The 26,909-nt window shown below is 36.4% G+C and overlaps 1 protein-coding gene across 1 annotated transcript in view; it reads left to right on the top strand.

Moving 5' to 3' along the window:
- CDH2 (cadherin 2) overlaps positions 1-10,067 on the top strand; it is a 259,007-nt gene extending 248,940 nt beyond the window's left edge. The window contains exon 16 of the mRNA XM_072604465.1: positions 8,664-10,067. Coding sequence (XP_072460566.1) covers positions 8,664-8,870 — 207 coding nt within the window. The 3' untranslated portion in view covers positions 8,871-10,067. The remainder of the gene's footprint in view (positions 1-8,663) is intronic.
- The last annotated feature ends 16,842 nt before the right edge of the window (positions 10,068-26,909 follow it).

Genomic DNA, 26,909 nt, shown 5'->3' with positions numbered 1-26,909 from the left:
TCTGGACTTTTCTTGCCCATGCCTTTCCATAATCTTCCATTGAGCATCTACCCAACATGTTGGAGGCCTTCCTTTGAAAGGAGGAATATTTTGTGAATGAGGGCGAAACTCATATTGTTCAAGTATTACCCTGTGCTGTTAGCGCCTAACTTATCCACCTCATGTTATAGTTATGCATGGCCTCAGTTACTCCTTTTATATAACTTTTACTCTGGTCATCTTTGGGAGTGCACAGCATCCCAGTTTCCTTATCTGTTAAAAAAAAAAAAAGATAATCGATTGGACAGAATGATCTCTAAGGTCCTTTCCAACTCTAAATCTATGATCCCTTCCAGCTCTGAGCCTCTTCTGCACCTTCCAACCCACCCACCTTTCTCTTTGTATATATACATGCATAGATATCCACAGGTATATATACAAACACATATGAATATGTATATATATGTATATATATATATATATCTACTGGTATACATAATAACGTATGTATACATATATATGCATGCAAATGTCTTTCTGTAACCATAAATGATGTAGAATTTTTATTTTCTTGAGGTTAATGTTTCAGAGTTCATAACCATCCAGCAGTACTAAGAGAATGCTAACATTAACAATTCCCTACAACTATGATGTAGGGAATACAAAGATTGCCTTGGAGTTAAGAAGACTTGGATTCATGTTGTATCTGTGATGCATACTGGCTGTGTGGCCTTGGGCAAGTGATTTAACCTTTCAGTGATTGGGACAACTAAGATTATAAGTTCCACAGCATGTTCCAGTCTATATTGGTAGAGGGAGTTCTTCACCAAGAGCATCATACACAATGCATTCATAGGTCCAGTAAAAATAATGTTTCACAGGTTTGCTTTAGGAGATAAAAATGACATAGGACAATTTTGCAAGATCTTAGGTATATATTCTTTCCTGTTCAGTTTTTGGTTCATTCTACAAATAGAATTCCAAATGTGTATGTGAAAAACTAACTCAATAGGTTATATATTTTCCCTATAACTTAGGCAACAGACATTCTCCATTCACCTGTTTTTTTCCTGTGTATTTTGTAAAGCAGGTTTCTTTGGAGTGGCCCTGGAGCTCCTGGAGAAGGTCTGTAGTATAGAGTCAGCAAAATATAGGGAAATACCTTTAGGTCAGTCTGTATCTCCGTTTTATTTTTCATCTGATATTAACATCAAAAGATCAGTGATCAAAGTTGTTTCGATAACAGGAAACTATTAGAGATAGATGAGAGCACATCTATTATAGAATCTTACATGAACTTAATGTAACAAATGGGAAATGCCTGGATGGAAGAGAGATAATTTAAGTTTTTCTTTTGCTCTAATGAAATTTAATACATTTTGCAACCACCAAAAAAATAAACCTGGCACTGTTTGGTATACTCTATCCCTTTGAAAAATTTGAGTTGCTGTGAAAAAAATGAACTGCTGTGAAAATAAATTATGAAAGCCTACTTGTGCCCATCTTATTTCCTTCAAAGATTTCCTCAGTGCATGTACTGAGACCATTCTCATAAAAATTTCAAAAAGGTGAGAAAGTAGGCATTTTTGTCAATTTATCCCTATATCTTTTCAGATCGCTTTTGGGGAACAACCATCTTTTACAAACTTTTATAAGTTTTTTTGTAATTTACTCCCTCGTAGAATTACTTTGAAAAAATGATCTCTGAATACTTTTTAAATTGTTTCTCTTCTGGCAGAGATTTCTTCTTTTATAAATTTATTCACATTCAGAAGCTTTTCTTGTCTTCATTTTCCTGAGTGCCATTTCCATTTCTTTTTATTACAGCACATCATATATTGAAATATTAGAATCTGTATGTGAGAGTTTCTTTGCCGTTAAGTGATAAGAATAGACTACTAAAGAAAAGATAGCAGAGCAGTTTTATTTCACATCTGTTTGTTGTCCTATTCCGAGTTTCCTCTAGAGCCATAAACTATGCAAGATTTCTTTTAATCTATTAATTTTGCTCTTATCTAAGGTAATAACTACTTTTAATCACCCATCATCTTTCTGTGTGATTTTATGGTATTTAGTTTGTTCAGCACACAGTTCCTTTGGCTGTCATGTTTTGGTTTGCAAGGAATTAATTTTTGTTGGCTTAAGCAGTTTCTGTGTAGTTGACCCAGGGGATAGTGTTGGCCTTACAGTCAAGAAGACCTAAATGCAAATATGGCCTCGGACACTTACTTGCTGTGTGACTCTGGGCAAGTCACTGTGTCACCTCACTGCCCCAACTCAAGGAGGCTTTGTACACCCAAGGTAATTTGAAGGAGAAAAATTCCCACCACAGCATTGGAAAGACATATGGCCAAACAAGGTGACAAACCATTGGGAATACAAGGCTAATGCTTTAAAAAAAAGTTCCAGAGATGCTGGATATAAGTCTTGCTCCCAAGCAGAGAAACCAATAGTGAAACTCAGAGAGAGACAAGTAAGAGTTCCCCCAAATGGTCAAAATCATACTTTGAAGAAAGGTAAACATAAAACCCCTAATGAAAGAGAGAATTCTGTAGATATCCATGAAATCAAAGAACAAAAAAGCAGAAACACCAGAATCAAAAGAAAAATAATTGTTTTAAGAGAAGACACTGCAAGTGACATCAGGTAAGAAAATCAATAGCAGATAAGTGAAAGAGTAAATAAACAACTTAGAAATAATGAACAACCTCTCCAAAGGAGCAGAGACTCCAAAAAAGAGATGTGAATTTGGAACTCAGAAATTCAGAATTGAGGGTAGTGTGGGGAATGATCAGAGAGAAGCAACAGATCCCTTTGAAAGTACACATTAATATTCTGTAAGCCAAAGCTGATGATTTGGAAGGTCAGGCACACAGAGTTAACTTAATGGTCATGAGTCTCCCAGAAAAATGGACAAATATTAAAACTTAAATAGTCTTGCTATAAGAAATAGGGATCGGACAAATGCCTGGACCTGGGATGGGGGAATGAGAAAGACTTCTTTCAGTGTAGTTCAGTATCTTCTGTGCAGCTCTTAGTGTGAGAGAGAGGTCTAGATTGTTGAGAAGTTAAGTGAATTGACCAGGGTCACAAAGTATACATGAAAGATAGGTCTTGAACATGTCTGTCTGGTTTCAAAGCCAGCTTTTTAGTCACCGTGACATATTTCTTCACTGCAAGGTAAAATAGAAAAATATGGCCCACATTACAGAAGGCAAAGTACTAATTAATCAAATCCATGGACTGCTACTATACAAAAGCTATGGTTAAAAATTCCATGTCATCTTTTGGTTAATTATAGAATATAAATGAATATAATACATTTTGCAAGTTACCAGAAAAAACCTTCAGCTATGAATGGACATCACTTTGATTAGCCCAGGATTATACCATAGCCATGAGAAATAAAAGAAAATATTGGGTTAGGATATTCCAAAAAATAAGGCACCTCAATCCATAGAGCATGTCCTTCAAAGCTAAGCTTAATTATCTGTGACAAAGATGGATGTTCAATAAAAGAGAAGCATTTGAGTCATAACAAATGCTTGCAGAATACTCACTGTGCTAAAACTTTTAATCAGAAAAGTACATGGAGGAAATATATGTACAATTATCAAGAAGAGACTGAGCAATGAAATCAATTTTCTCATGTTTCTGAGATTATTTAAATGGATTGAGGGTTAAAAGAAATAACAGACAAAAAGATTGAAGGATCTGAACATTTAATGAAATCTTAAAGAGTCAGAAGAGAAGGAAGAACTGATATTAAATGAACAAAATCACATGTTCTCCTGTAAGTGTATCAATATTATTCTGATAATACTCATCAAGGGGTTGAATAATAATCAGTAAGCATCTATTAAGTGCCTCCTGTGGGTCATGCAATGGGCCAAATGCTGGGGATACAAAAAGAGACAAGACAGTCCCTGCCCTAAAAGGCTCACAATATAATAATAGGTGTCATTTGAATGTGAAAAGGGAAGACAAAAAAACAAGGTGAAGGTGAAGAGAAAGCAGTAATTTTGTAGTCTTCTCTAAAATATTGGGGCAGGGCTTGGAATAGTAGGATAAGAATAATAGGAATGACTATTGAAAGAGTATGAATTAAGAATTTTTCCACGGAAGGGAAGGAGAGACTATTAATGGGCTATGCGAATAACAGGAAAGAAGGAGAGGTCTGTGAACACACTAGCATAGAAGTCATAGGGAAAGCTCAAATGTGTGTCACTTCAGAAGCTCAGCCCTTCATGCTGGACATAGAATAAAAGAGAACAGAAGTGTAACACATTCAGAATAGACTAAAAACAGGGTAGAGATAAGGAGGTGTTCGAAGGAAAGGAATTCTTCTTGGAAAAGGGCACTACAAAAATGTTACATAAGTTAAGAAGTTAGTGAAGGAAGGATTTTGAAGCACATGCTTTATCTCAGTAGAGAGAAGAAAAAGGTCAAAAAGACGTAAGAGTCAAGTGAACAGGAGTGGAGAGTACAGCAGTCTGTGAGACTGTTGTAGCGTCAAGTTGGGATAAAGTGCTGACTTGGAAGAGGAGATAAAAATCATTACAAAAGAAATTGTAGAAAAGCTAATCCTAACAAGTCTAATCTTACGTAAATGGATTGACAATCCAATAAGACAAGAGAAAATGACAGTGGATGAGAACAAAAAATGTTGTAACTGAAACAACTTAAAATTAAAGGCATGTAAAGATTAAAAATGAGACATTGAAAAGAAGAAAATTAGAATTACAGTATAAGACAAAATTACGTTATGCTTGAAGGTACTGTAGTCATAACCTGGTGTTCATTAAACCCCCAAAACATAAAGTACTTAGGGAAGACACAACATTTGGAATAAACTACTGGAAAAACTGGAAACATTTTGATGATAAATAAGAAGGGGGGGAAAAGAAGAAAGGAGGAAGAAATAGAAATTGTTATTGTTGTTTGTTAAAGTTTCAAATGGCTCCTTGTGCTAAATGTAAAAGGTTAGGTCATTTAAAATGGCAGTTAGGATTAGGTAAAGAACTTTGAAGAAAAAAAGGAACATCACAAAAGAATAAACAGACAAATTTGATTCCATGAAATTTAAAAGCTTTTACACAAACAAAATGAGTGCAAGTATAGTAAAAGGATAACTCTTGCTTGAGTAAAAATCCATCCACAAGTTATTTCCAAGTTTTGTGGCTAATTAACACAATTATATAACCAAGTGCCATTCATCGGTAGATAAATGATTACAAGATATGAACAAAGTGTGCTCAAAAAAAGATTTGCAAACCATTACCAATCACAGAAAATGAGCTGCAAGTCACTAATGACATAGAAATGACAAGAGATCAAAATCACAAGTATAAACAAGCAAGCTGAAAGTACCCTGCATTTCACCTTACACCCTCAAAGTAGCTAAGATTAAAAAAAAGACTTCAACGTTCAGTGTTTAAAGGGCTGCAGAAAAACAGAAATATTAATACACTTAAATGGAGACATAAGATGATCAAACCATTCTGCAAACAATTTGGAATTATGCGGAGTGAAAAAATTGAATCATTTTATACTCTGTCCCAAAGAGCCCACTGCTGAACAGTGACCCCAAGGAGGTCATTGAAAGGTCCCATATAGCCCAAAATATTCCTGGAAGTACTTCCCATCTTAGCAGATACCTAAAAACAAAACAGATGTTCATGAATTGAGGAATGGCAAAAAATAGATGTTGTTATATAAATGTAATTTAATGTACCATAATAAATATCACATACAAAGAATTAAGAGAAATATGGAAAGATTTGTAGGAAATAATAGAGTAAATGAAGAAGAAATGAAAACAAATAGACTGAATGGTTACAAAAATGTAAATGAAGGGAAAATCCAAATGAAGTTGATCATAGGGTAATTATAATGACCGGTTTTGACCCAAGACAAGAGAACATGCTTCTTTCTCCTTTTGTTGGAAAGGAGAGACTCTAAATATGTAGCATATCAAATGCAGTCAGATACAATTAATGTGTTAGTTGGTTTTTCATAGCCACCTTTTGTTTTCTTTGCAACCAACAAGACTTCATTCTTGTGTGTGTGTGTGTGTGTGTGTGTTGGGGCGAGAGGGTGTGGCTACAGGTATATATCTGGAAATGACTAATATAAAATTTAAAGATGTTAATAAAACGTTTTTCCAAAAAAAATGACCAGTTCCTTTTTTTCAGTCAACACATTTTCAAAAATTCTACCATATTTGAACCATTATTATATACCTTCATTATCCTTTGTTCTAATTTGATATTGATTTGTATATTTACTCTCTCAAGTATTAATGTTCAAACAATTCACTAAGTATTTTGTGGGGTTGTGGAGTGGCAGCTCTAGAGCAGGCCTGCACAACCTGCAGCATGCCAAAGGATTTCCTATACATTTTCCACCCAAAATCCTTTGGTGTGCCACAGGCTGTGCAGGTCTGCTTTAGAGTAAAACTAATTAGGTGAGGCATTTTTGGAGGAGAAGATGGTTCTGTTGCCATATATGGCTTATTGGAGAGAGTCGAGAAGTATTCCACATGGTAGAATGTCACGGAGTCACAAATTAGCAAATTACGTGCTTTGACGTAATATATTATAGAGAATATATTTGGAGCAGAGAGCACCAGGAAGCAAAGAAAAATACTAGCTGCATAGCAACAATACAAAGAAAAGTGTAAAAATGCATGAGGGAAGCACTGAAATCAAGGGCTTGAAGGAGACAGAAAGTTCCCTTTTAGTTGGAGGGATGCTGCAGTTCATCTGGTTTTACTTGGAACTGAAACAAATCATTGTTTCCTTTGGTGATCAGAGGGCTCACCCTTCTTATTATCAAGAATTTCCCAGGTTTGTTTTACCTCTTGTGCAGGACTGCTTTTATAGCCATGTATGGTCAGGTTGTAATTAGACTTAGATGGCTTGCTTAGAAAGAAATGTCAATCTCCAATTTTATAAAAGCTGTTTTCTCAAAAACATCAATTCCGTAAGCATTTATTAAATACCTGCTGTATGAAAGGTACTCTGTCAGGTGCTGGGGATTCAATATGCAATTGAGAAATTATATTTTGCTCAGTACATTTGGACAGTTCTTTGTAACAACAATTGTACATAATGAATAACATCCTAGCTAAAGGTAAGTTCTGTACTTGGTGGTCTAAACTTGTGATTCACTATAAGCTTGTTATTTATATCTCAAGGAAGGAAGGAAGAAAACAAGTGTTTGCTAAGCATCTACTATGTTCCCAGCTATGCTAAGCATTTTACAAATACTATCTCATTTGCTCCTTACGATCCTGGGAGGCAAGTACTAGAATTATCATCCCCATTTTACAGTTGAGGAAACTGAGGAAGAAGTTAAGTGACTTTGCCCATTGTACTGAGACTGAACTGGAACTTGGGGCTTCCTAACTCTAGGCCCAGCTCTCTACCCTCTGTACCACCAGCTACTTAAATATGTTGGATTATGAACAATGCTGTCATCTACTCCACAGAAAAGTTGTGCTTAAATTAGATGTTTGGAGAACTTGGAAAGAGACATGTAGAGATGAAGTAGAGACATCTGGGGCAGTATCGTTAGAATTAAAAAATCTCGGTCTTTGTAAGATTTTGTGTGTGCATGTACATACGGACAACCATCATTTAACTTTAGATTATTTAGATTTCTTTTTAATTGTGAAAAATATCATGAAACTCAATTACATAATTCATTACCATGGAAGACATAGAGATAAGAAACATCAGCTGCAGCCAACCAAGACCCAAATGAGAGAAAAGAAGGCATCTCCTGGCAGTGGTACAAAGTAGAGTAAATGATGTGGTTTTTTTGTCTTTATCCCTTCCATATTTTTCTTGGGAACAGAATATACCTATTTTCCCTAAAATTCAGGGGCACGGTAGTATTGCTGTGGGTTAAGAAGAAATGAGGGAGGCTAAAGTATGCACTATTATATTAAAAGTGTCAGTCAATGCTCATTTTAGAGGATCCATTTCACATATATCTTTTGGCCTAATTAGAAAGTAAGAAAAAATAGTTCAATGAACATATATTTTGGTAAGAATTAATCCTACTCTAGTTCATATTTAAATGCCTATTTAAAACTCATGCCCCACTATACAATTGTTCTCTTTCCTGTAATGCCATATAATGTTTTTGATTTGCTATTGCAGTCTAGTCTGTGTTGCTGAGTATCCCTAGTTACTTTCTACCACTGCCTTAAAAACCCTGTGTTTCCTAATTGAGGCAGATATTTTAGATTTTTTTTTTTTTTGGACAAATTGAACCAGGAGGCAGAAGTAAGAGATACGTACCCTACGTATTTTGAAGAACTAACATAGATGCCTAATTTTTAGCATCAGCATGAAGTGATTATTTGGAAAAAGGTGGTAGTTTTCACCTGACATCTGGAAAATATAGATTTCACAAAAAAGAATTGAATGTGATAATAACGTCTTGACAGTTGATAGCTATTGTGTTTTGACGATATCAGTTGTCATTTAGCAATTGATATTGTCAAAAGACCTCAGTCTTATATTGATATCAAAGGAATATGATTGATGTTGACGTTACTAGCTTGATGTTAAAGCATTTTGGAGATGTGTAACCTCATGTTTCTCTGTGCCCCCCCCCCCCCTTTCTCTGTCTCTCTCTCTGTCTCTCTGTCTCTCTCTCTTTCTCTCATGCAGGGACTCAAAGCTGCTGACAATGACCCTACAGCTCCACCATATGACTCCCTGCTTGTCTTTGACTATGAAGGCAGTGGCTCCACTGCCGGATCTTTGAGCTCCCTTAACTCTTCAAGTAGTGGTGGTGAGCAGGACTATGATTACCTAAATGACTGGGGCCCACGCTTCAAGAAACTTGCCGATATGTATGGCGGCGGTGATGACTGAACTACAGAATGAACTTGGTTTTTGGACAAGTACAAACATTTCAACTGATATTCCCAAAAAAACAAACAAAAAAAAAAGCATACAGAAGCTAGGCTTTAACCGTGTAGTCTACTAGCACAAGTGCTTGCTGAAGGCTTTGGCATAGGCTGCAAACCCATTGGGGCTCAGTGGGAATATCAGTGATCCAATACTGTTTGGAAAAAAATATTGAGCTCAGTTACACTTGAATTTTACAGTACAGAAGCACTGGGATTTTATGTGCCTTTTTGTACCTTTTTCAGATCGGAATTAGTTTTATGTTTAAGGCTTTAATGGTACTGATTTCTGAAATGATAAGTAAAAGAGACAAATATGTTGGGGTGGAAGCAGTAAGTTAAACCATGATATGCTTCAACATGCTTTTGTTACATTGCATTTGCTTTTATTAAAATACAGAATTAAAAAAAAAGAAAAACCTCATGGAACGATTTTATTACCTTGGGGGAGGAGACCATGAGCTTGAGAAATGTACATTACTTCTAGTTTTAGACTTTAGATTTTTTTTTTCACTAAAATTCTAAAACTTACGCAGCTGGTTGCAAATAAAGGGAGTTTTCATATCACCAATTTGTAGCAGAATTGAATTTTTTCCTAAGCTAGAATGTTAGACACATTTTGGTCTTAATCCATGTATACTTTTTTTATTTCTTGTATTTTTTTCCACTTCACTGTAAAAATCGTATGTGTACATAATGTTTTATTGGCATAGTCTATGGAGAAGTACAAAACTTCAGAACACGTGTATGTATTATTTGGACTATGGATTCAGGTTTTTGCATGTTTATATCTTTCGTTATGGATAAAATATTTACAAAACAGGTTTAAAACAAGTGACATTTGATTCAATTGTTGAGCTGTAGTTAGAATACTCAATTTTTAATTTTTTTAATTTTAATTTTATTTTTAATTTTAATTTTTTTTTTGTTTGGGGAGGGAGAAAAGTTCTTAGCACAAATGTTTTACATAATTTGTACCAAAAAAAGAAAGGGGTGGCCTGACACTGGTGGCACTACTAAGTGTGTGTTTAAAAAAAACAAAAACAAAAAAAGCTTTTAAACTGGAGAGACTTCTGACAACAGCTTTGCCTCTGTATTGTGTACCAGAATATAAATGATACACCTCTGACCCCAGCGTTCTGAATAAAATGCTAATTTTGGATCTGGTGACTGGTTTGAATTTTTTTCTTTTTCACTTGAATAATTGAATGCCACCCCCCAAAAAAACACCTAATGCTGAAATTTCAAGTAATGGTGATAAAGTGTTTACTCATTTTAGCACTGAAAAAAAATGGAAACTCAAATCCTTCTTGTGACTACATACAGGCCGAGGAGAAACAGCTTTGGGGATTGTATTATCGGTGTGGAAGAAAAGTCACTCAGCAACAACTAGCTGAAGAATGGTCAACTTCAGTTTAATGTTTTTTAAAGACTCTTACATTTAAGTATATCAAAGTTGTTTGCAGTATTGATACTAATGAGATATTAACGCTGTCCATACAGTGTCAGAACATTAGTGAAGATGTAACAGCCAGGACAAGCAAGTTCTGGAAACTGAAAGTAACGAAGAGAACAGGGTTAGTTCTGAAAAATTTGATTAGTCGATTATTTCGTCTATATAAGTCACAAGATCAGTCTTAACTGGTTTTGTTTTGTTTTATTTTTACTAAATTTGTCACTATTCTTGTCATCATGTTAAACATCATTAAATAATTTCATACTAAATGGATCATTTAACTAGATGTCTTTGTGATTTGAGATGCATCCCTTATGTATATCATTACAAATCAGAAAAGAATGTTGTTAAACAATTTAATGGAACTCCTATTTTTCTAATATTTAGTTTATCATAAGCTCCAATTTTTTTATTAAGATAAGTGTTCATTTGAAATAAGATAGACCATAGATTAGGCTCTGAAACTGATGAGGTTTCTATTTATGTTCTATGGTTAATACTTGTTTTTAATTTTTCTTCTTTTTAATTTTTCCTAATGATCAACTTCCACAATATCCCCTTGGGAATTCTCAGGATGAAACTTGATTGAATTTTATAATTAAAATTCCATTAATTATTTTATTCATCTGTTCATTCAGTGAGTATTTATTCAGTGTATATTTTACACTGAGAAGTGGTGAAACAGAAGAGAGAAAAAAAAATCCCTGTCTTCTCTCTAGTTGGAGAGATAGGACTTAGATACACCAGACAAATTGAAAACACAATCTAATGACAATTTGTGCCTTATAAATACAGATTTCTTGCACAAATTGATAAAATATTGTAGAATAAAGAATCAATCATAGGTAGTTGACTGATCAGGGAAGATCTCTTAGAAGAAAAGGAACATGCTTGGTTTTGTGTAAACTAATACTTGCTAACATTCATTTTCTCCGCTGTGAATACCTACACCAGATCTTTCATAGGTCTACTTGCATAGAACTACTCATCCCCTTTATTATATTCACATTTTAGTTTTCCCCACCCGTGGTCATGCAAATACAGTAGAATATTTTGACACCTTTTATGATCCTGCCGAAGACGTTCCTTTCTTAAACCTTAAATAACACTTGGTTTATTACTTTTATATGCTTTTCTCATTCTCAGTTGAAAACGATTTTTCCCGATGTGTCATAGGGACTGTGGGCTCTTTGAGAGCAAGTACCATCGTATTTATCTTACCATCTCTCCAAATGTCTAGCAAATTCCTTAGCACTCAGTAGATTCTTTGTAAGCATTTACTGAATGGAATCTAATTGACGTGGTGTGTATAAAACATCCATATTTTAAAGTTTTTTTTTCTAAACTGTTGTGATATGTGTGTATATGCATACTAAATCTAGTTTATATGTCATTGTTTCAAGTCCTTCATTTATACTCTGTATAATTACAAAAATCTGATTATTAAGTAATGTCCACAACTGAATGTGTATGATTCTGAACCATGTGATACTTAGCCTCCTGTAAAGTCCCATGCTGATATGATAGTTTATCATTACATGAAAATGATTTGGATCCTCATTCTATGGCCAACCCTGAAAGGTCCTGTCCAGTAGGAAATATTTCCAGTATGGACCCAACAATGAATTGTGTCTGTCATCAAATAGCAACGTAAGACTGGACACATTATTTCTAGATGATTGACTACCAGGTGATGATTTTTTTGACCACTACAACCTGCAAAACCAACTGCTACAAGAAGTTCTTCTCTCCCATTGACAAAGTATATGCCTCACATTAAATCAGATATCTTTGGCAATATGCTGACCTAGAGCACTCCTAATGTGTTACAGCTGTACTTGAACAAAGCCCTATCATATTCATCATATTATGTTTCCTTCCTAAGTTACTAACCTCATTTATGAAAGGACATCATGAACTCCATGATCATTTCAGATTTCTAAGCAGGCCCCAAAAATGTAAAAAACATGGCAAAATGTCTCTTGATAACTGTGATAATGGTTTTTAAAAATTGCTACCAACATGCTGACCATCAGACAGCTTCTAAATTCTTGCTTCAGGTACAGTATTTACACTGAAGCTGCTGTATTTGCTTAGTAGAAAGCAGCTGCATTACTTAAATTCTATGGCATATATCAGGGTTGCAACAATTGGAAATTTGCCTACACAGTATAACAGGCAAGAATACAGTCACACCAAAAATGAAGTAAAATTTTCCATGACTTCCAACATGTGTGCATGATGACTTTCATATATTGGGTGATTTCTATCTACTCTATGCCTTTGTGGAACTGTTCCATATGTCTGAGCTAAAATATTAAACTCAGAGGGAATTAAATAAGTCAGCTCAAAAAGAGAAATAGAAAACCTGCTCCCCACAACTGATGATAATAACTGACATTTATATGGCCTTTTAAAAGTTTGCGAACTGGCTTATATACCTCATCTTATTTTATCAGATACAGGTTAGCGAATTGGCATTGCTATGACCAGTGAGAAGTAATGCTCTCAAGCCACCACAAGCTTTAGATAACAAGACTTCTCAAAAGGACATCATAATTCATAGATCTTTTAAAATTAATTCAGGAAAAAGTCAGTTTTTAAAAATTTCTCTACAGCAATCACCTGGTCAGTTATTTTGAAAACTAAATATCCTGTTACCTGGGCTACCTGCATTTTGACTTTAATTAGTATTTCTAATCCCAAGGGTGTTAGGAAAAAAAGTAAAATCCACCTATTTTTCATGTTAGCCAACTTGGCGAAGATTTTGGTAGTTGAGAAATTGATACTGTCATAGTTAAAGAAAGTTGAAAAACTTTGTGATTTTAAAATATTCATTTGGTTTTCCATTGCCAGAAATTTTAAAGAACGTGTAAATTTTGGTTGTCATTTAGGATTGAATAAATTTGGAAATAGATATTTTATCTTGATAATTTATTTTTTCTCCAGTAGGTGTGGAGGGGAGGAAATCCACATCTGGATATTTCTCCTTTCCACATATACTTTCTACAAATTCTAAAATGAGAGGAAAATCATATTCGTCTTTACACTCAAAAAATATTTCATTGCCTAATATAAAAGTTTATCCCCCTGTTGAGGCAAACAAATCCCCATTAAATACATATGTCATATAGATGTATAGCAGGAAAGCTTACTTCAGTGAAATGATGGGTATAATAGACTCACTCAAAAATAATCCTAGAATAACTACTTCCAGATAGGTGTTCTAGAAAGTCCTGACCTCAACGGATCGCTATTGCTCTCCCTGTCTTCATTCTCTCTACCAATGTAGATTGTAACCTTTCCTCACCTATCCATACTGTGTGGCTACAGTCCATGACCTGTCATAATCCCACATCTCATGCACATTTTCTTGATGTGTGGATAATACTGGAATATCTGAACTGTCCATTGGTTACCTTTCACTCTTGTGTAACCGTAACACCAAAACGATACCTATAGCAGCCACTATGAATATGTATGAATATTTCCAGGGTAAATTAACAAAACGTAATAAGCTCTCTTCCTCAAAGGCAAAACCAAAATATTTATTTGGGACATCAGGAGGTAAGATTTAACCAACATCTTAAACCTTTCTATCAGGGCTCCCCACAAAAACAAGTTCCCCTAGACAAATTCCTTCCTCTGTCCATTGACAGCTTGTCTCTCTCTGCTCCTTGGGCCAACTGCTCTCACTCAGAGCTTGCTTCCCTCTCTCTGCTTTGCCTACTCTCACTCTCTGCTCATGCTCTCTCTCTCCTTGGGCAAACTCCTCCCAGTCTGAGCTCCGTGTGACCACAAGCTCCATGTGCTAGGCCTATTAATGGGAGGGGAAGAGCTTCCTATTCTATTGGCATTACAGTATTCCCAGCAATGCCCACTTTGATGAACACTTACTACGTGACCAGCGTAGAAATTTTTAATCGTACGTTTCTCCAATGGAGTTCTTTATACCACTTTTGCATAATTTCTTGTATTTGATGTACTGTGACTTTCACACACCCACCCTGTACCACTCCATTGCTTTTGGCATGTCATTCAACTCTAATCCTTTTTTCATAGCCATATTACATCCCTGGAAGAATATTGGTATTTTTAAAAAAGGAAAAAAAAGGTGAGTTTTTGTTTCAAGAAGAAGCTTGTACACTCTCCCAAAGGCAATCTCTACCATTCTCCCTGCCATCTTTCATTCTGGGCTCAATTCATTTTCCATTTGCAGTGCTTGTCCAAATTCTGATAAATTCAATATGCTGTTCATCCAAATGAATATTATAGTCAGGAGAACAGGTATTCTTCATCTGCTTTGTTTTTTCTGGGTACATAGGGAAAATTTTTGAATGATTACAGACTTCACTTAGGCATCTCTACAGTGTTCTAGGGCTTGGTTCAGTGAGTGTAATATCATCTACTAAAAGGAACATCTACTAAAGGACCTCATTTCAAAAGGAATTCAGGATTCCTTTTGGATTAGAGGACTGTAAAACAAAGTTTGGGGGGATGTCTGTTTTGCATATTTCAAAAGATCATGTATGATTTTTGATTCATGTTTGGGAGACATTTTTATTTTAAGAATTTCCTGTAAGGTGGTGTTTTGTTCTACTGAATTAAGTTTCTTTGTTTTTAAAAATGGTCAATGAACAAGTATCAATGTATTTTGTATTTTCTACACTTTCTAGTCAGTTGTATGTACAGATATGGTTTACTGTAGAATGTCAATGACAAAAACCTGGCCTTTTAGTTATATATCATCATCAGAGATGCCCCTCATTCATATGTAAATTGTTCACTCACACAGCCTTATATAAGTGAGGAAGAAGGCATATTGGTCAGTGATTGTTGATATCAGTTCAGTTATTTCAATGGGCACACAAGTCTGACATTATTTCCATGTCCTTGGTTTCCTCTCTTTTAGGAGAATCAATCCCTTACCATCTTTAGAACTGTTTTCCTCCAACACAGACCTACTGTGATTACACTTGGATTTGCTAGTTTTCCCATTTTTATTTCTTTCAGTGCCATTTCTACTTTCTCAAGAAACAAATCCAAGACTGTGATGTTAGTCTAAATGCGTCAGTTTCAACATCCTTGATGATGAAGGCATTGACTTTTAAAGTCCTTACAGATCTTTACCATTGTCTATTTGTGGTCCTTCTAGTTTCATCCTTAAGTGCCCTTGAGGTGACTTTACTTAACTGGATCTCTAGAGTTTCTTCAAATTTGCTTTTGTTTTTTATCTTTGATAGGATGTGGAGAGTTGAAACCATTAAAGACTACACATAGAAACCAATTTAAAATATGCTAGTTGAATTCAATTACAATTCCTTTAATTAAAAAAAGAACACCTTTTTAATTCAACTAAACTTTTTAGAAATATGGTTCACTGACAAGAGCACTGGATATGGAAGAGAAGGTACTTGAATAAGTTCAAGGCCTGTCTCTGCCTCATGACTTTGGACAAGGTCACAGCCTCCTTGTGCCTCAATTTTTCAAGTTCATTGGCTTGTATGGACTTGACCTTCCCTTCTTCTTCTCTGTCTACCATTTGCAGTCACAGAATCAGCTTGTTTGAGGATCATCAATACGCTTCTGCTTTACATTCTCTCTATTGGATCCCTTTCCACAAAAATACAAAATAATGTCTTCTGTCTAGTGTGACAAAGATTATAATATAAATTATTATAAAAGGAAAAATATCATATTGGAGAATGTTGATTCATGGAATATGTTTAATCCTCTTGGGAGTGTTTATGTTGTCAGTAGGTAAGTTAACAAGCATATTAAAATGTACCACTTCCCACTTAATAACATTTTTAATATTAAATATTTGTTATATAATATATGGTAAAAAGAAAGATAAATGTGTTGATCCACAATTTTATACACATGGCTATTTTAACTTTTCTGGATCATTGTTTTACTTTTTGTAATGTAGTTGCTTAGGACTTTACATTAAATGGCAATACTTTATTTTCATTATTATTGGATATGGAGAATTATATGTGTTTTAACTCAAAGGTTTCTCCCTTCCTTAATCTTACCAGCTTTCATGCTATCTTCCCATGAAGTTCAGTACAGGTATGATTCCAACCAGAAAATGAAAAAAAAAAGAAAAACAAACTCCTGGCCCCAGCCTCATGTTCCTCCATGGCCTTTTAGCTTCAATACCTCCGTATTCACAGGGCAGAAATCCTAGGGAGTGATTCAAACAGAATTGTCTTTCTAAAGTCCAAGAGGAAAATCTGGCAGATGAACTTGTCTCCCCTTGTGAAAGAGAGCACATGATTATGTGGCTTTTGAGCAGTTTCATTCAGTAGTCTATCATGTAAACATATGCCTGGACAGCCCCTGGACTATTTCATATCTAATGCAACTTAAAATTACTTTTTGAAATGACATTAGTAATTAATTTGGTGTATTTGAATGTATTTACTGTAATACTTAGATGCATTTATTGCAATTCAGTCTTTTGAACATCGATACCATTTTCTCTTGATTTAATGAGTCAAATTGCCCCAGGACTTAAGCTGCTGTCCAGTTGTGCAGCACTCTTGGAAGGTGCAGTTACACTTCCATGCCACAAGGGGCCTGTTCAGTGCACTGAAGCAGTAACTCATTTCTTTCAATCCACTAAAATATATAAGATTGTATTAGCTTACAAAATGGACCCTGGTACATTGCCAATATAATGCAGCTCACTTGTACTTGGGGATGTTTTGCTTATTCATTAAGACACAGCTGCTTATCCCAAGGTACTTGAAGATTTTTCTTTTTATAACTGATTCCACTGGAAATGGAAATTTAACAGTTGACACATGTCCAGTTTTCTCTTTCTCTTTCTTTAGGGAGGCACTTTAATTTCCCTATTGTTGGGTCCCAGTTTAGTCTGTTATTTTGTAAGCATTATTGCCAATATTTCAGTCTAAACATTCATAAGAACCCTTGAGATTATAGGATACATGCTGTCTTTATTTCCTCATACATACATTTGACTTGGTGAGGTAATTTTTTTTTTTTACCTCTATTTGTTCAAATTAGTAAAATAATTGCTTCCTTACTTCTTGCTCTACTTTTTATCCACAGCTACCACGAAAAAGGATTGTGTCCTTTATATAATAAATATCGCATATACATATATGTGTGTGTTGTGTGTATGTATCTAATGGAGGCTGATCAGGAGAAACTGTGGTCAGTTTTATGAATATCACAATTAATTTAATGAAATTGAAGGCCTAAAATGGGACTCTTTTACATGGAGTAAGACAGATTTCCTAGCCAGGAGTGGGGAATCTGCAGCCTCAAAGCCATATGTGGCCTTCTAGATCCTCAACTGCAGCCCTTTGACTAAATCTAAACTTCACAGAACAAATCCCCTTAATAAAAGGATTTATTCTGTAAAACTTGGACTCAATCAAAAGACTGCACCCAAGGAACTAGAAGGCCACATGTGGCCTCGAGGCTGCAAGTTCCCCATCCCTGTGCCTAGTTCCTTGCTGAGAGGACACAGGGAATTTTTCTGATTTGTCCTCATTGCCTGGCGCTACCACTTGGTGATTGGTTGTTGGAGGCCCAGGACTAGAAATTCTTTTTTTTTTTTTTTTTAGATAGTGGGATTTTATTTTATTTTATTTTATTTTTTGTGGGAAAACAGGAAGCAAATTTTATTTCCACACTTCGATGGGGAGTTGTGATCTAGCATGGACAGATTAGAGGTCAGAAATTAATGTACAGGCCCAAGGAGCTGTGTGAGGAAGATTCTATCAGAGGAGAACATGAAGTCACATGGCCAGGGGACTATATCTTGGGAAATCCAAAGTTCAGAATTCTATAAGGGTCCTGCCTCATCACAAACTGGTCATAGTCTTTTTTGTAGCTATGCTGAAAGCTACCCATTCCTTTAAAAGAAAAAAAATTATTTATTTAACTTTTAACATTCATTTTCACAAAATTTTGGGCTTCAAATTTTCTCCCCACTTGTCCTCTCCTCCACCCCAAAACACTGAGCATTCTAATTGCCCCTATCACCAATCTGCTCTCTCTTCTATTATCCCTCCCTTCCCTTGTCCCCATCTTCTCTTTAGTCCTGTAGGGCCAGATAACTTTCTATACCCCTTTACCTGTATTTCTTATTTTCTAGTAGCAAGAACAGAACTCGACAGTTGTTCCTAAAACTTTAAGTTGCAACTTTTCTTTATCCCTCTCACCCATTCCCTTTGGAAGGCAAGCAATTCAATATAGGCCATATCTGTGTAGTTTTGCAAATGACTTCCATAATAGTTGTATTGTGTAAGACTAACTACATTTCCCTCCATCCTATCCTGAACCCCATTGCTTCTATTCTCTCTTTTGATCCTGTCCCTCCCCAAGTGTTGACTTCAAATTGCTCCCTCCTCCCATTGCCCTCCCTTCTGTCATCCCCCCCACCCTGCTTATCCCCTTCTCCCCCACTTTCCTGTATTGTAAGATAGGTTTTCATGCCAAAATGAGTGTGCACTTTATTCCTTCCTTTAGTGGAATGTGATGAGAGTAAACTTCATGTTTTTCTCTCACCTCCCCTCTTTTTCCCTCCACTAAAAAGTCTTTTGCTTGCCTCTTTTATGAGAGATAATTTGCCCCATTCCATTTCTCCCTTTCTCCTCCCAATATATTTTTCTCTCACCCCTTAATTTCATTTTTTTAAGATATGATCCCATCCTATTCAATTCACTCTGTGCTCTTTGTCTCTCTCTCTCTCTCTCTCTCTGTGTGTGTGTGTGTGTGTGTGTGTGTGTGTGTGTAATCCACCAGCTACCCAGATACTGAAAAGTTTCAAGAGTTACAAATATTGTCCTTCCATGTAGGAATGTAAACAGTTCAACTTTAGTAAGTCCTTTATGACTTCTCTTTGCTGTTTACCTTTTCATGCTTCTCTTCATTCTTGGGTTTGGAAGTCAAATTTTCTTTTTAGCTCTGGTCTTTTCATCAAGAATGCTTGAAAGTCCTCTATTTCATTGAAAGACCATTTTTTCCCCTGAAGTATTATACTCAGTTTTGTTGGGTAGGTGATTCTTGGTTTTAATCCTAGTTTCTTTGACTTCTGGAATATCCTATTCCACTCCCTTCAATCCCTTAATGTAGAAGCTGCTAGATCTTGTGTTATCCTGATTGTATTTCCACAATACTTGAATTGTTTCTTTCTAGCTGCTTGCAATATTTTCTCCTTGACCTGGGAACTCTGGAATTTGGCCACAATGTTCCTCGGAATTTCACTTTTTGGATCTCTTTCAGGCAGTGATTGGTGGATTCCTTGAATAGTTATTTTGCCCTCGGGTTCTAGAATATCAGGGCAGTTTTCCTTGATAATTTCATGGAAGATGCTGTCTAGGGTCTTTTTTTGATCATGCTTTTCAGGTAGTCTCATAATTTTTAAATTGTCTCTCCTGGATCTATTTTCCAGGTCAGTTGTTTTTCCAATGAGATATTTCACATTATCTTCCATTTTTTTCATTCTTTTGGTTTTGTTTTGTGATTTCTTGGTTTCTCATAAAGTCATTAGCCTCCATCTGTTCCATTCTAATTTTGAAAGAACTATTTTCTTCAGTGAGCTTATGAACCTCCTTTTCCATTTGCCTAATTCTGCTTTTGAAAGCATTCTTCTCCTCATTGGCTTTTTGAACCTCTTTTGCCAATTGAGTTAGCCTATTTTTCAAGGTGTTATTTTCTTCAGCATTTTTTGGGTCTCCTTTAGCAAGGTGTTGACCTGCTTTTCATGTTTTTCTTTCATCTCCCTCATTTCTCTTCCCAGTTTTTCCTCCACCTCTCTTACTTGATTTTCAAAATCCTTTTTGAGCTCTTCCATGGCCTGAGCCCATGGTATATTTATTTTGGATGTGTGGGATACAGAAGCCTTGACTTCTGTGTCTTTCCCTGATGGTAAGCATTGTTCTTCCTCATCTGAAAGGAAGGGAGGAATTATCTGTTCTTCTATGGTCCTAATTTTTTTCCCTTTTCTGGGCCAGTGACTTGACTTCTGAGTTTTCTTTCCACCTCCACCACACCTCCAGATCCTCCCAGCCAGCACTTGAGGTCTGAGATTCAAATGCTGCTTCCCAGCCTCAGGGCTTTGGGTGGGGGCAGGGATGCTATTCAGTGTGAGATTAAGTTCAGGTGCTCAGGTGGGGACAGGGCTGCCACAAGGGGGCTCAGTTCCCTCAGGGGGGTTTACGAGGAGACCTGCTTGCTTTGGGAGCCCTTTTCTGCTGCTGCCTCTGCTTCTGCCTCCCAAGGGGGCCTGAGTCATGGGGACACTCCACTCCCCTCTTGGTGAGCCAAAAAGACTCTCTCACTGACCTTTGGTGCCTGTGGGTGGAGGGACCTGCGCTGCTGCTGGAGATTCTGTCCCTGAAGCCTGCTCAGATCTGCTCCTCTCGGTGACTCAGGGCCAAGGCAGGGCTGGGCTCTGCTCTGGTTCCAGTGTGAGACAGCCCTTTCATGTTGGTTTTTCAGGGCTCTTTCGAATAGAAATCTCCTCTGCTCCATAGTTCTGTGGCTTCTGCTGCTCCAGAATTTGTTGGGAGTTCTTCTTTACAGGTATTTTATGGGCTGTGGGTTCGGAGCTGGCATATGTGTATCTTTCTACTCTGTCATCTTGGCTCCTCCCCAGGACTAGAGGTTCTTGTCAGGGGACCCTGGAGACACATACACACATACACACACACACACACACACACACACACATACACACACACACACACACACATACACACACATTTAGCTGTGAAACAGCTCTAATCTTTTAACCCTTTCCCCATACTTTCAAGCAAAACATTAAATTTTAACAAATGCATGTACATGATATTTAATCAAACATATTCAGCTGTTTAAAAATTGTTTTTAATAGTGAGGGTCTTTCTAACTCTTCTCCTCCATCACCTCCTCAAACACCCCCAAAAGAAAGTGTCTTCTTGTGTAAGTCTAGCTTTAATGACCTCTAACTGAGGCTGTCTCTGCCTTTCTATTTCCTTTTCTAAGCATAGTTTTGAGACTCCTGAGAATGGACATCTCCCAATTGGGGTGGGGAGGTAGGGTTTCAACCTTAGTCTCTGAACTTGATCAACACTGGCCTCTTAGGAGTAAGGTTTTTTGACAACATGTTTCTTAGGGGATAAAATGATTCTATAGCTGGAAGACTAAAGCCATGCCACAAGATGCCATTGCATCAGTACCTTGCCAACCATCCATGATAATTGTTGTGAGTTGCTTAGAAAAGGTATGTCTAAGGGTAATGGGAAATAATCTGTTGAGCAATCTCACATGAATGTTTATTAGGGTTTGGGGACATATGTAGAAGAAGGGGACAATATGAGAGTTTGAGTATTTTATGTTTTATGTATTTATGCTTACTTAGGAATCCTTTACATCTTATACATTTTCTGTAGTGGAGGAAATAAAAGCTGTCCCTCACTCAATACCCATATTGAGCACTGAGTACTTTTGTGGTAAGGAACACAATTATCCATGTATGAAATAACTCTACATATAGGCCACCATATCTAAGTCTTGTGGAGATTTTCTTGGCGTGTTACTCCAGGGTAGGGACAAAGTCAGAGACAGAACCTAACCTCTAGAGAATCAGGCCTCACTGATCAAACAAATCCACAAGAGTCTGAGTTCTTGAAGGCCCTGGGCCAGGGATGGCCATTATATTGACCCCTAAAATTAACTTTACAAAACTTCAAAAATACATGCCTAAAATCCCAATGAATAGGGTACTGATTTTGTCCTATAAGCACACACACACACACACACACACACACACACACACACACGTGCACATACACACACACATATTCCTCTTTGCTTGGCACAGTGCTGTGCAAATATTTAGGTCTAGGCTATTTTACCCTGACCCTGGAAGCCAGATGCCATTTGATAAATTCAGCAAGAATATCCAAGGGCTACCAGCCAAAGGAATATGAAACAAATGATTAAATGCCCCGGAAATAGCTTCCCATAGAAGGTTATCATCTGACAAATCCAGAAAATGTTAGGCTTCATTAATTTGAGATTTTGCCCTATGGTCTTGATAAATGCAGATTTAATACCATGGCTACTTTAAAACTGTCATCGATTTTGGTCTTCCTCACCAGATATATCTACTTATCTACTTCCTCTCTGGTATTTTGCTGCTTAATATCTTTATTCATTTTGAATGTTCATATAAGGTTTAAAAATATCATCATACAACATTAAACTTTAATAAATGGAGGTGGATGATATGAAATCAAATGTATTCATTTTTAAATAATCTAAAACATATTATTTAAAAGAAGCCAGCATCATTTCATTTTTAAATCACTCATTGCAGCTGGAGAATGTTACAAATGCATTAGAAATTTGGTTAAATATATATCATGAAGTTATTGATTATTGATCAGTTAATCAACAAACATTTATTGTTTACTATGTGCTAGGTTCTGAGGGTTGCTGTTATTTTAGTTGTATCTGACTTTCCATGACCCCATTTTAGGGTTTCCTTGGCAAAGATATTAGAGAAATTTACCATTTCCTTCTTCAGCTTATTTTAGAGATGAGGAAACTGAGGCAAACGAGGTTAAGTGATTTGCCCAGGGTCACACCGTGAACAAGTGTCTGACACAGGATTCAAACTTATGAAGCTGAGTTTTTCGGATGTCAAGCCCAGTGCTCTATCCACTGTGCCACCTAACTGCCCCCAGGCACATGGGATACAGTCCCTGCTCTCTATAGAGGGAGAAGACATGCCCACTTGAAATCATTTACCAAGTAAATGAAGAATAAATAAAAAGCAATTTGTTCATGAGGGACTAGCAGCTAGGGAAATCAGGAAAGGTCTTATGTAAGACATCTTCAAAGGAAACAAGGTTTTCAAAAAAGGCACATGTCAGAAGGGAGTGCATTCCAGGCAATGAATAAACTTACATATAGGTACCATATAAATTGCAAGTACAAAGACACCAACACTGGAGATTGAATTCTTTGTGTGAGGAATGATAAGATGTCTATTGTAATTGGACCAAATAATATATAAAAAAAGAGTAGTATATTATGATTCACATGAGTTTGGAGGCAGAAAAATGAAGAGCTTTAAAAATCAAACAGAGATGTTTTTATTTGATCCTAGAGGTAATAGGGAGACACTGAAGTTTAGTGAGCAGGGGAGTGATCTATGCTTTTAGGAATATCATGTTGGCACATGTGTGGTGAATGAACTGAAGCAGGGAGAAACTTGAGACAGGGAAACCAAAGAGGAAACTATAGTAATGTCCTATATAATAGATGATGAGAGCCTGAACTAGAGTGATGGCTGTGTGAATGAAGAGCAGACAATTAAAAGAGATATCATAACATTTAAAAAGCATAAGATGTGGCAACCAGTGGAATATGTGGAATGACTGAGAGAAAAGGAGTCAGAATCTGAAGGACAATTGAAAACAATTGAAGCAATCATCATCCTGAAGATGAAGAGAAAACAACTCCTGCTTTTTGAAGAGACGGGAGCCTTTGGGTATGACATGTACTGTCACAGTCAGTTGGTGTGTTGGTTAGTTTTTCTGAGTTGACGTTTTTCTTTCTATTTTATTCTTTTTTGGAAGAAGAGACTCTTCAGGGAGGTAAATGGACAAGGTTATATCTGAAAATGAAAAGTGATATAAAAACCAAAGATTTCAACATTTTGTTTTGGTTAACAGAAAAGACTAGTTTTAAGCACAGAGATTTGAAAAGACTGTCTTTACCTTTTTTACCACTTTAAGGAAGTCGGTGTCAGAGCTGGACATTCTGAGATGGATTTTATTTCTAAACACATGCAACAAATATTTAGCATAGGTCAAAAAGTAACATGAAACAGTGTTAATACATGTCCAAATAATTATATTCTTCTAAGTCTTCTCCCCATAACTCTCTTTCTGACAAAGATACTGCCACCTTTCCAGTCAGCCAGGATTGTGAGCTCAGGCGTCCTTGACTTTTTGCTCTCCTGCACTGCCTTACCTCACATCCAATCAGCTGCCTTTTGTTTGGTTATGATTTGGTTCTTCAGATGTGTTTGATTCTTTGTGACTACATGGCACATAGCACACCAAGCCCTTCTGTCCTCTACTATCTTCCAAAGTCTGTGCAAGGTCATGTTCATTGCTTCCATGACACTATCTATCCATTTCATTCTCTGCTGTTTCCTTCTTTTGTCTTATATCTTTCCCAACATCAGGGACTTTTCCAAGGAGTCCTATCTTCTTATTATGTGACCAAAGTATTTAAGCTTTAACTTCAGTATCTGATTAATTAGTTTGAATTAATGTCTTTAAGTACTGATTGCTTTGATCTCCTTGCTGTTTTTAAGGGACTCTCGAATGTCTTCTCTAGCACCGCAATTCAAAAGCTGGAGTACTCAGCTTCACTTTATAATCCAACTCTCATAGTCATACATTGCAACTGGAAAACCATAGATTTGACCATACAGAACTTTGTTGGCAATGTGAAGTCTCCGCTTTTTAGTATGTGGTCCACATTTGCCCTAGTTTTCCTTCCAAGGAGCAAACTTCTTTTAATTTCATGGCTGCAGGCACCATCTGCGATGATCTTCGAGTCCAAGAATATAAAATTTGACACTGTTTCCAGTTCTTCTCCCTCTATTTGCCGGATAGTGATGGGACCAGTTCCTGAGATCTTAGGTTAAGCTTCAAGTCAGCTTTTACACTCTCCTCTTTCAACTTCATCAAAAGGCTTCTTAATTTTTCTTCTTTTTTTTATCATTAGAGTAGTATCATCTGCATATGTGAGCTTGTTGATATTTCTCCTGGCAATCTTGAGTTAAATAAAAAAAGTGACACTATACAGCTTTGTCATACTCCCTTTCCAAGATTAAACCGATCAGTTGTTCCATGTTTGGTTCTAACTATTGCTTCTTGGCCTATATACGGTTTCCCCAGGAGACAAGGAAGATGATCTGATACACCGATCTCTTTGAGGGCTTGTCATATTTTGTTGTGATCCAGTCAAAAGCTTTAGTGTAATCAATCAACGAAGCAGAAGTAGATGTTGGTTTGTTTGTTTTTTCCTGGAACTCCTTTGCTTTCTGCATTATCCAGCAAATGTTGACAATGTAGTCTGCAGTTCCTCTGCCTCTTCAGCAGCCTACCTACTCGTATGTTGATTCTCAGTTCACATATTCCTGAAGTTTAGCTTGCAGAATCTGAAGCATAACCTTCCTGGCTTGTGATATGAGCACAATCGTTCAGTAATTTTAACCTTCAGCATTGTCTTTCTTTAGAGAATGTAAACTGATCTTTTCCAATCTAGTGGCCACTGTTGAGTTTTCCAAATTTGCTAGTATGTTGAGTGCATCACCTGATCAGCATCATCTTTTAGAATTTTAAATAGCTTGGCTGCATTTCCATCACCTCCTTATGTTATCAATTCTTCCAAAGGCTCATCTGACTTCATTCTCCAGGATGTCTGACTCTAGATCAGTTATCATAACATTGTCATGGTTATCAGTGATGTTAAGATCTTTCTTGTATAGTTCTTTTGTAGATTCTTGGGATTTCTTATTAATCTCTTATGCTTCTGTTAAATCCCTGCTGTTTTTGTCTTTGATCATGCCCATTTTTGCATAAACATTCCCATGATAGCTCTAATTTTCTTAAAGAAATCTCATCTTTCCTATTCTATTGTTTTAGTCTATTTCTGTGCATGGCTCATTTAAGAAAACTTTCTTATTTCTCCTTGCTAGTCTCTGGAATTCTGCATTCAGTTGGGTATATCTTTCCCTTTCTCTTTTCCTTGTCCCTTTTCTTCTTTCTTTAGCTATTTATAAAGCCTCATCGGACCACCATTTTGCTTTCTTCCTCTTCTTTTCCTTTGGAATGTTTTTTGTTGCTGCCTTTTGTGAACCTCTGTTCATAGTTCTTCAGGCACTCTCTATCAGATCTAATCCACTTCTACTTCATATTCACATAGGATGTTATTTACGTCATACCTATATGGTCTAGCTGTTTTCCCTACTTCCTTCAATTTAAGTCTGAATTTTGCAATAAGAAAGAGAAGCTCATGATATAGGCCACAGTTAGCTATGAACAGAGGTTCACAAGAGGCAGCCCAAAAAACCATTGTAAGGGATTCTTGCTCTAATACTATATGTAATGATCACTTCAACTAAATTCACCCATTCCTGTCCATTTAAGTTCACTGACACCAAAATGCGGATGTTTAATTTTTCCATCCCCTTTTTGACCATATTTAGCTTACATTATGGTAATAATGTAGAGCTTAGTTCATAGAGCTTACATTACATGTTCTTATGCAGTGTTGATCTTTACAACTTTAGAGTTTCCTTTCATCACCAAATGCATTCACAACTGAGATTCCTTTCAGCTTTGCCCCATTCATTTCATTAATTCTGGAGCTATTCAGAGTTTTCCTGTGCTCCTCCCAAGTAAAGTGTTGAACACCTTCCAATCTGAGGTACTCATCTTTGGGCATCATATCTTTTGTCATTTTAATACTGAACATGATGTTTTCTTCGCAAAGCTA

This window comes from Notamacropus eugenii, chromosome 4, assembly GCF_028372415.1.
Source record: "Notamacropus eugenii isolate mMacEug1 chromosome 4, mMacEug1.pri_v2, whole genome shotgun sequence".
NCBI classification, from domain to species: Eukaryota; Metazoa; Chordata; class Mammalia; order Diprotodontia; family Macropodidae; genus Notamacropus; species Notamacropus eugenii.
Note: the sequence above shows the minus strand (reverse complement) of the source record. Positions and strands in the feature narration are given on the sequence as shown.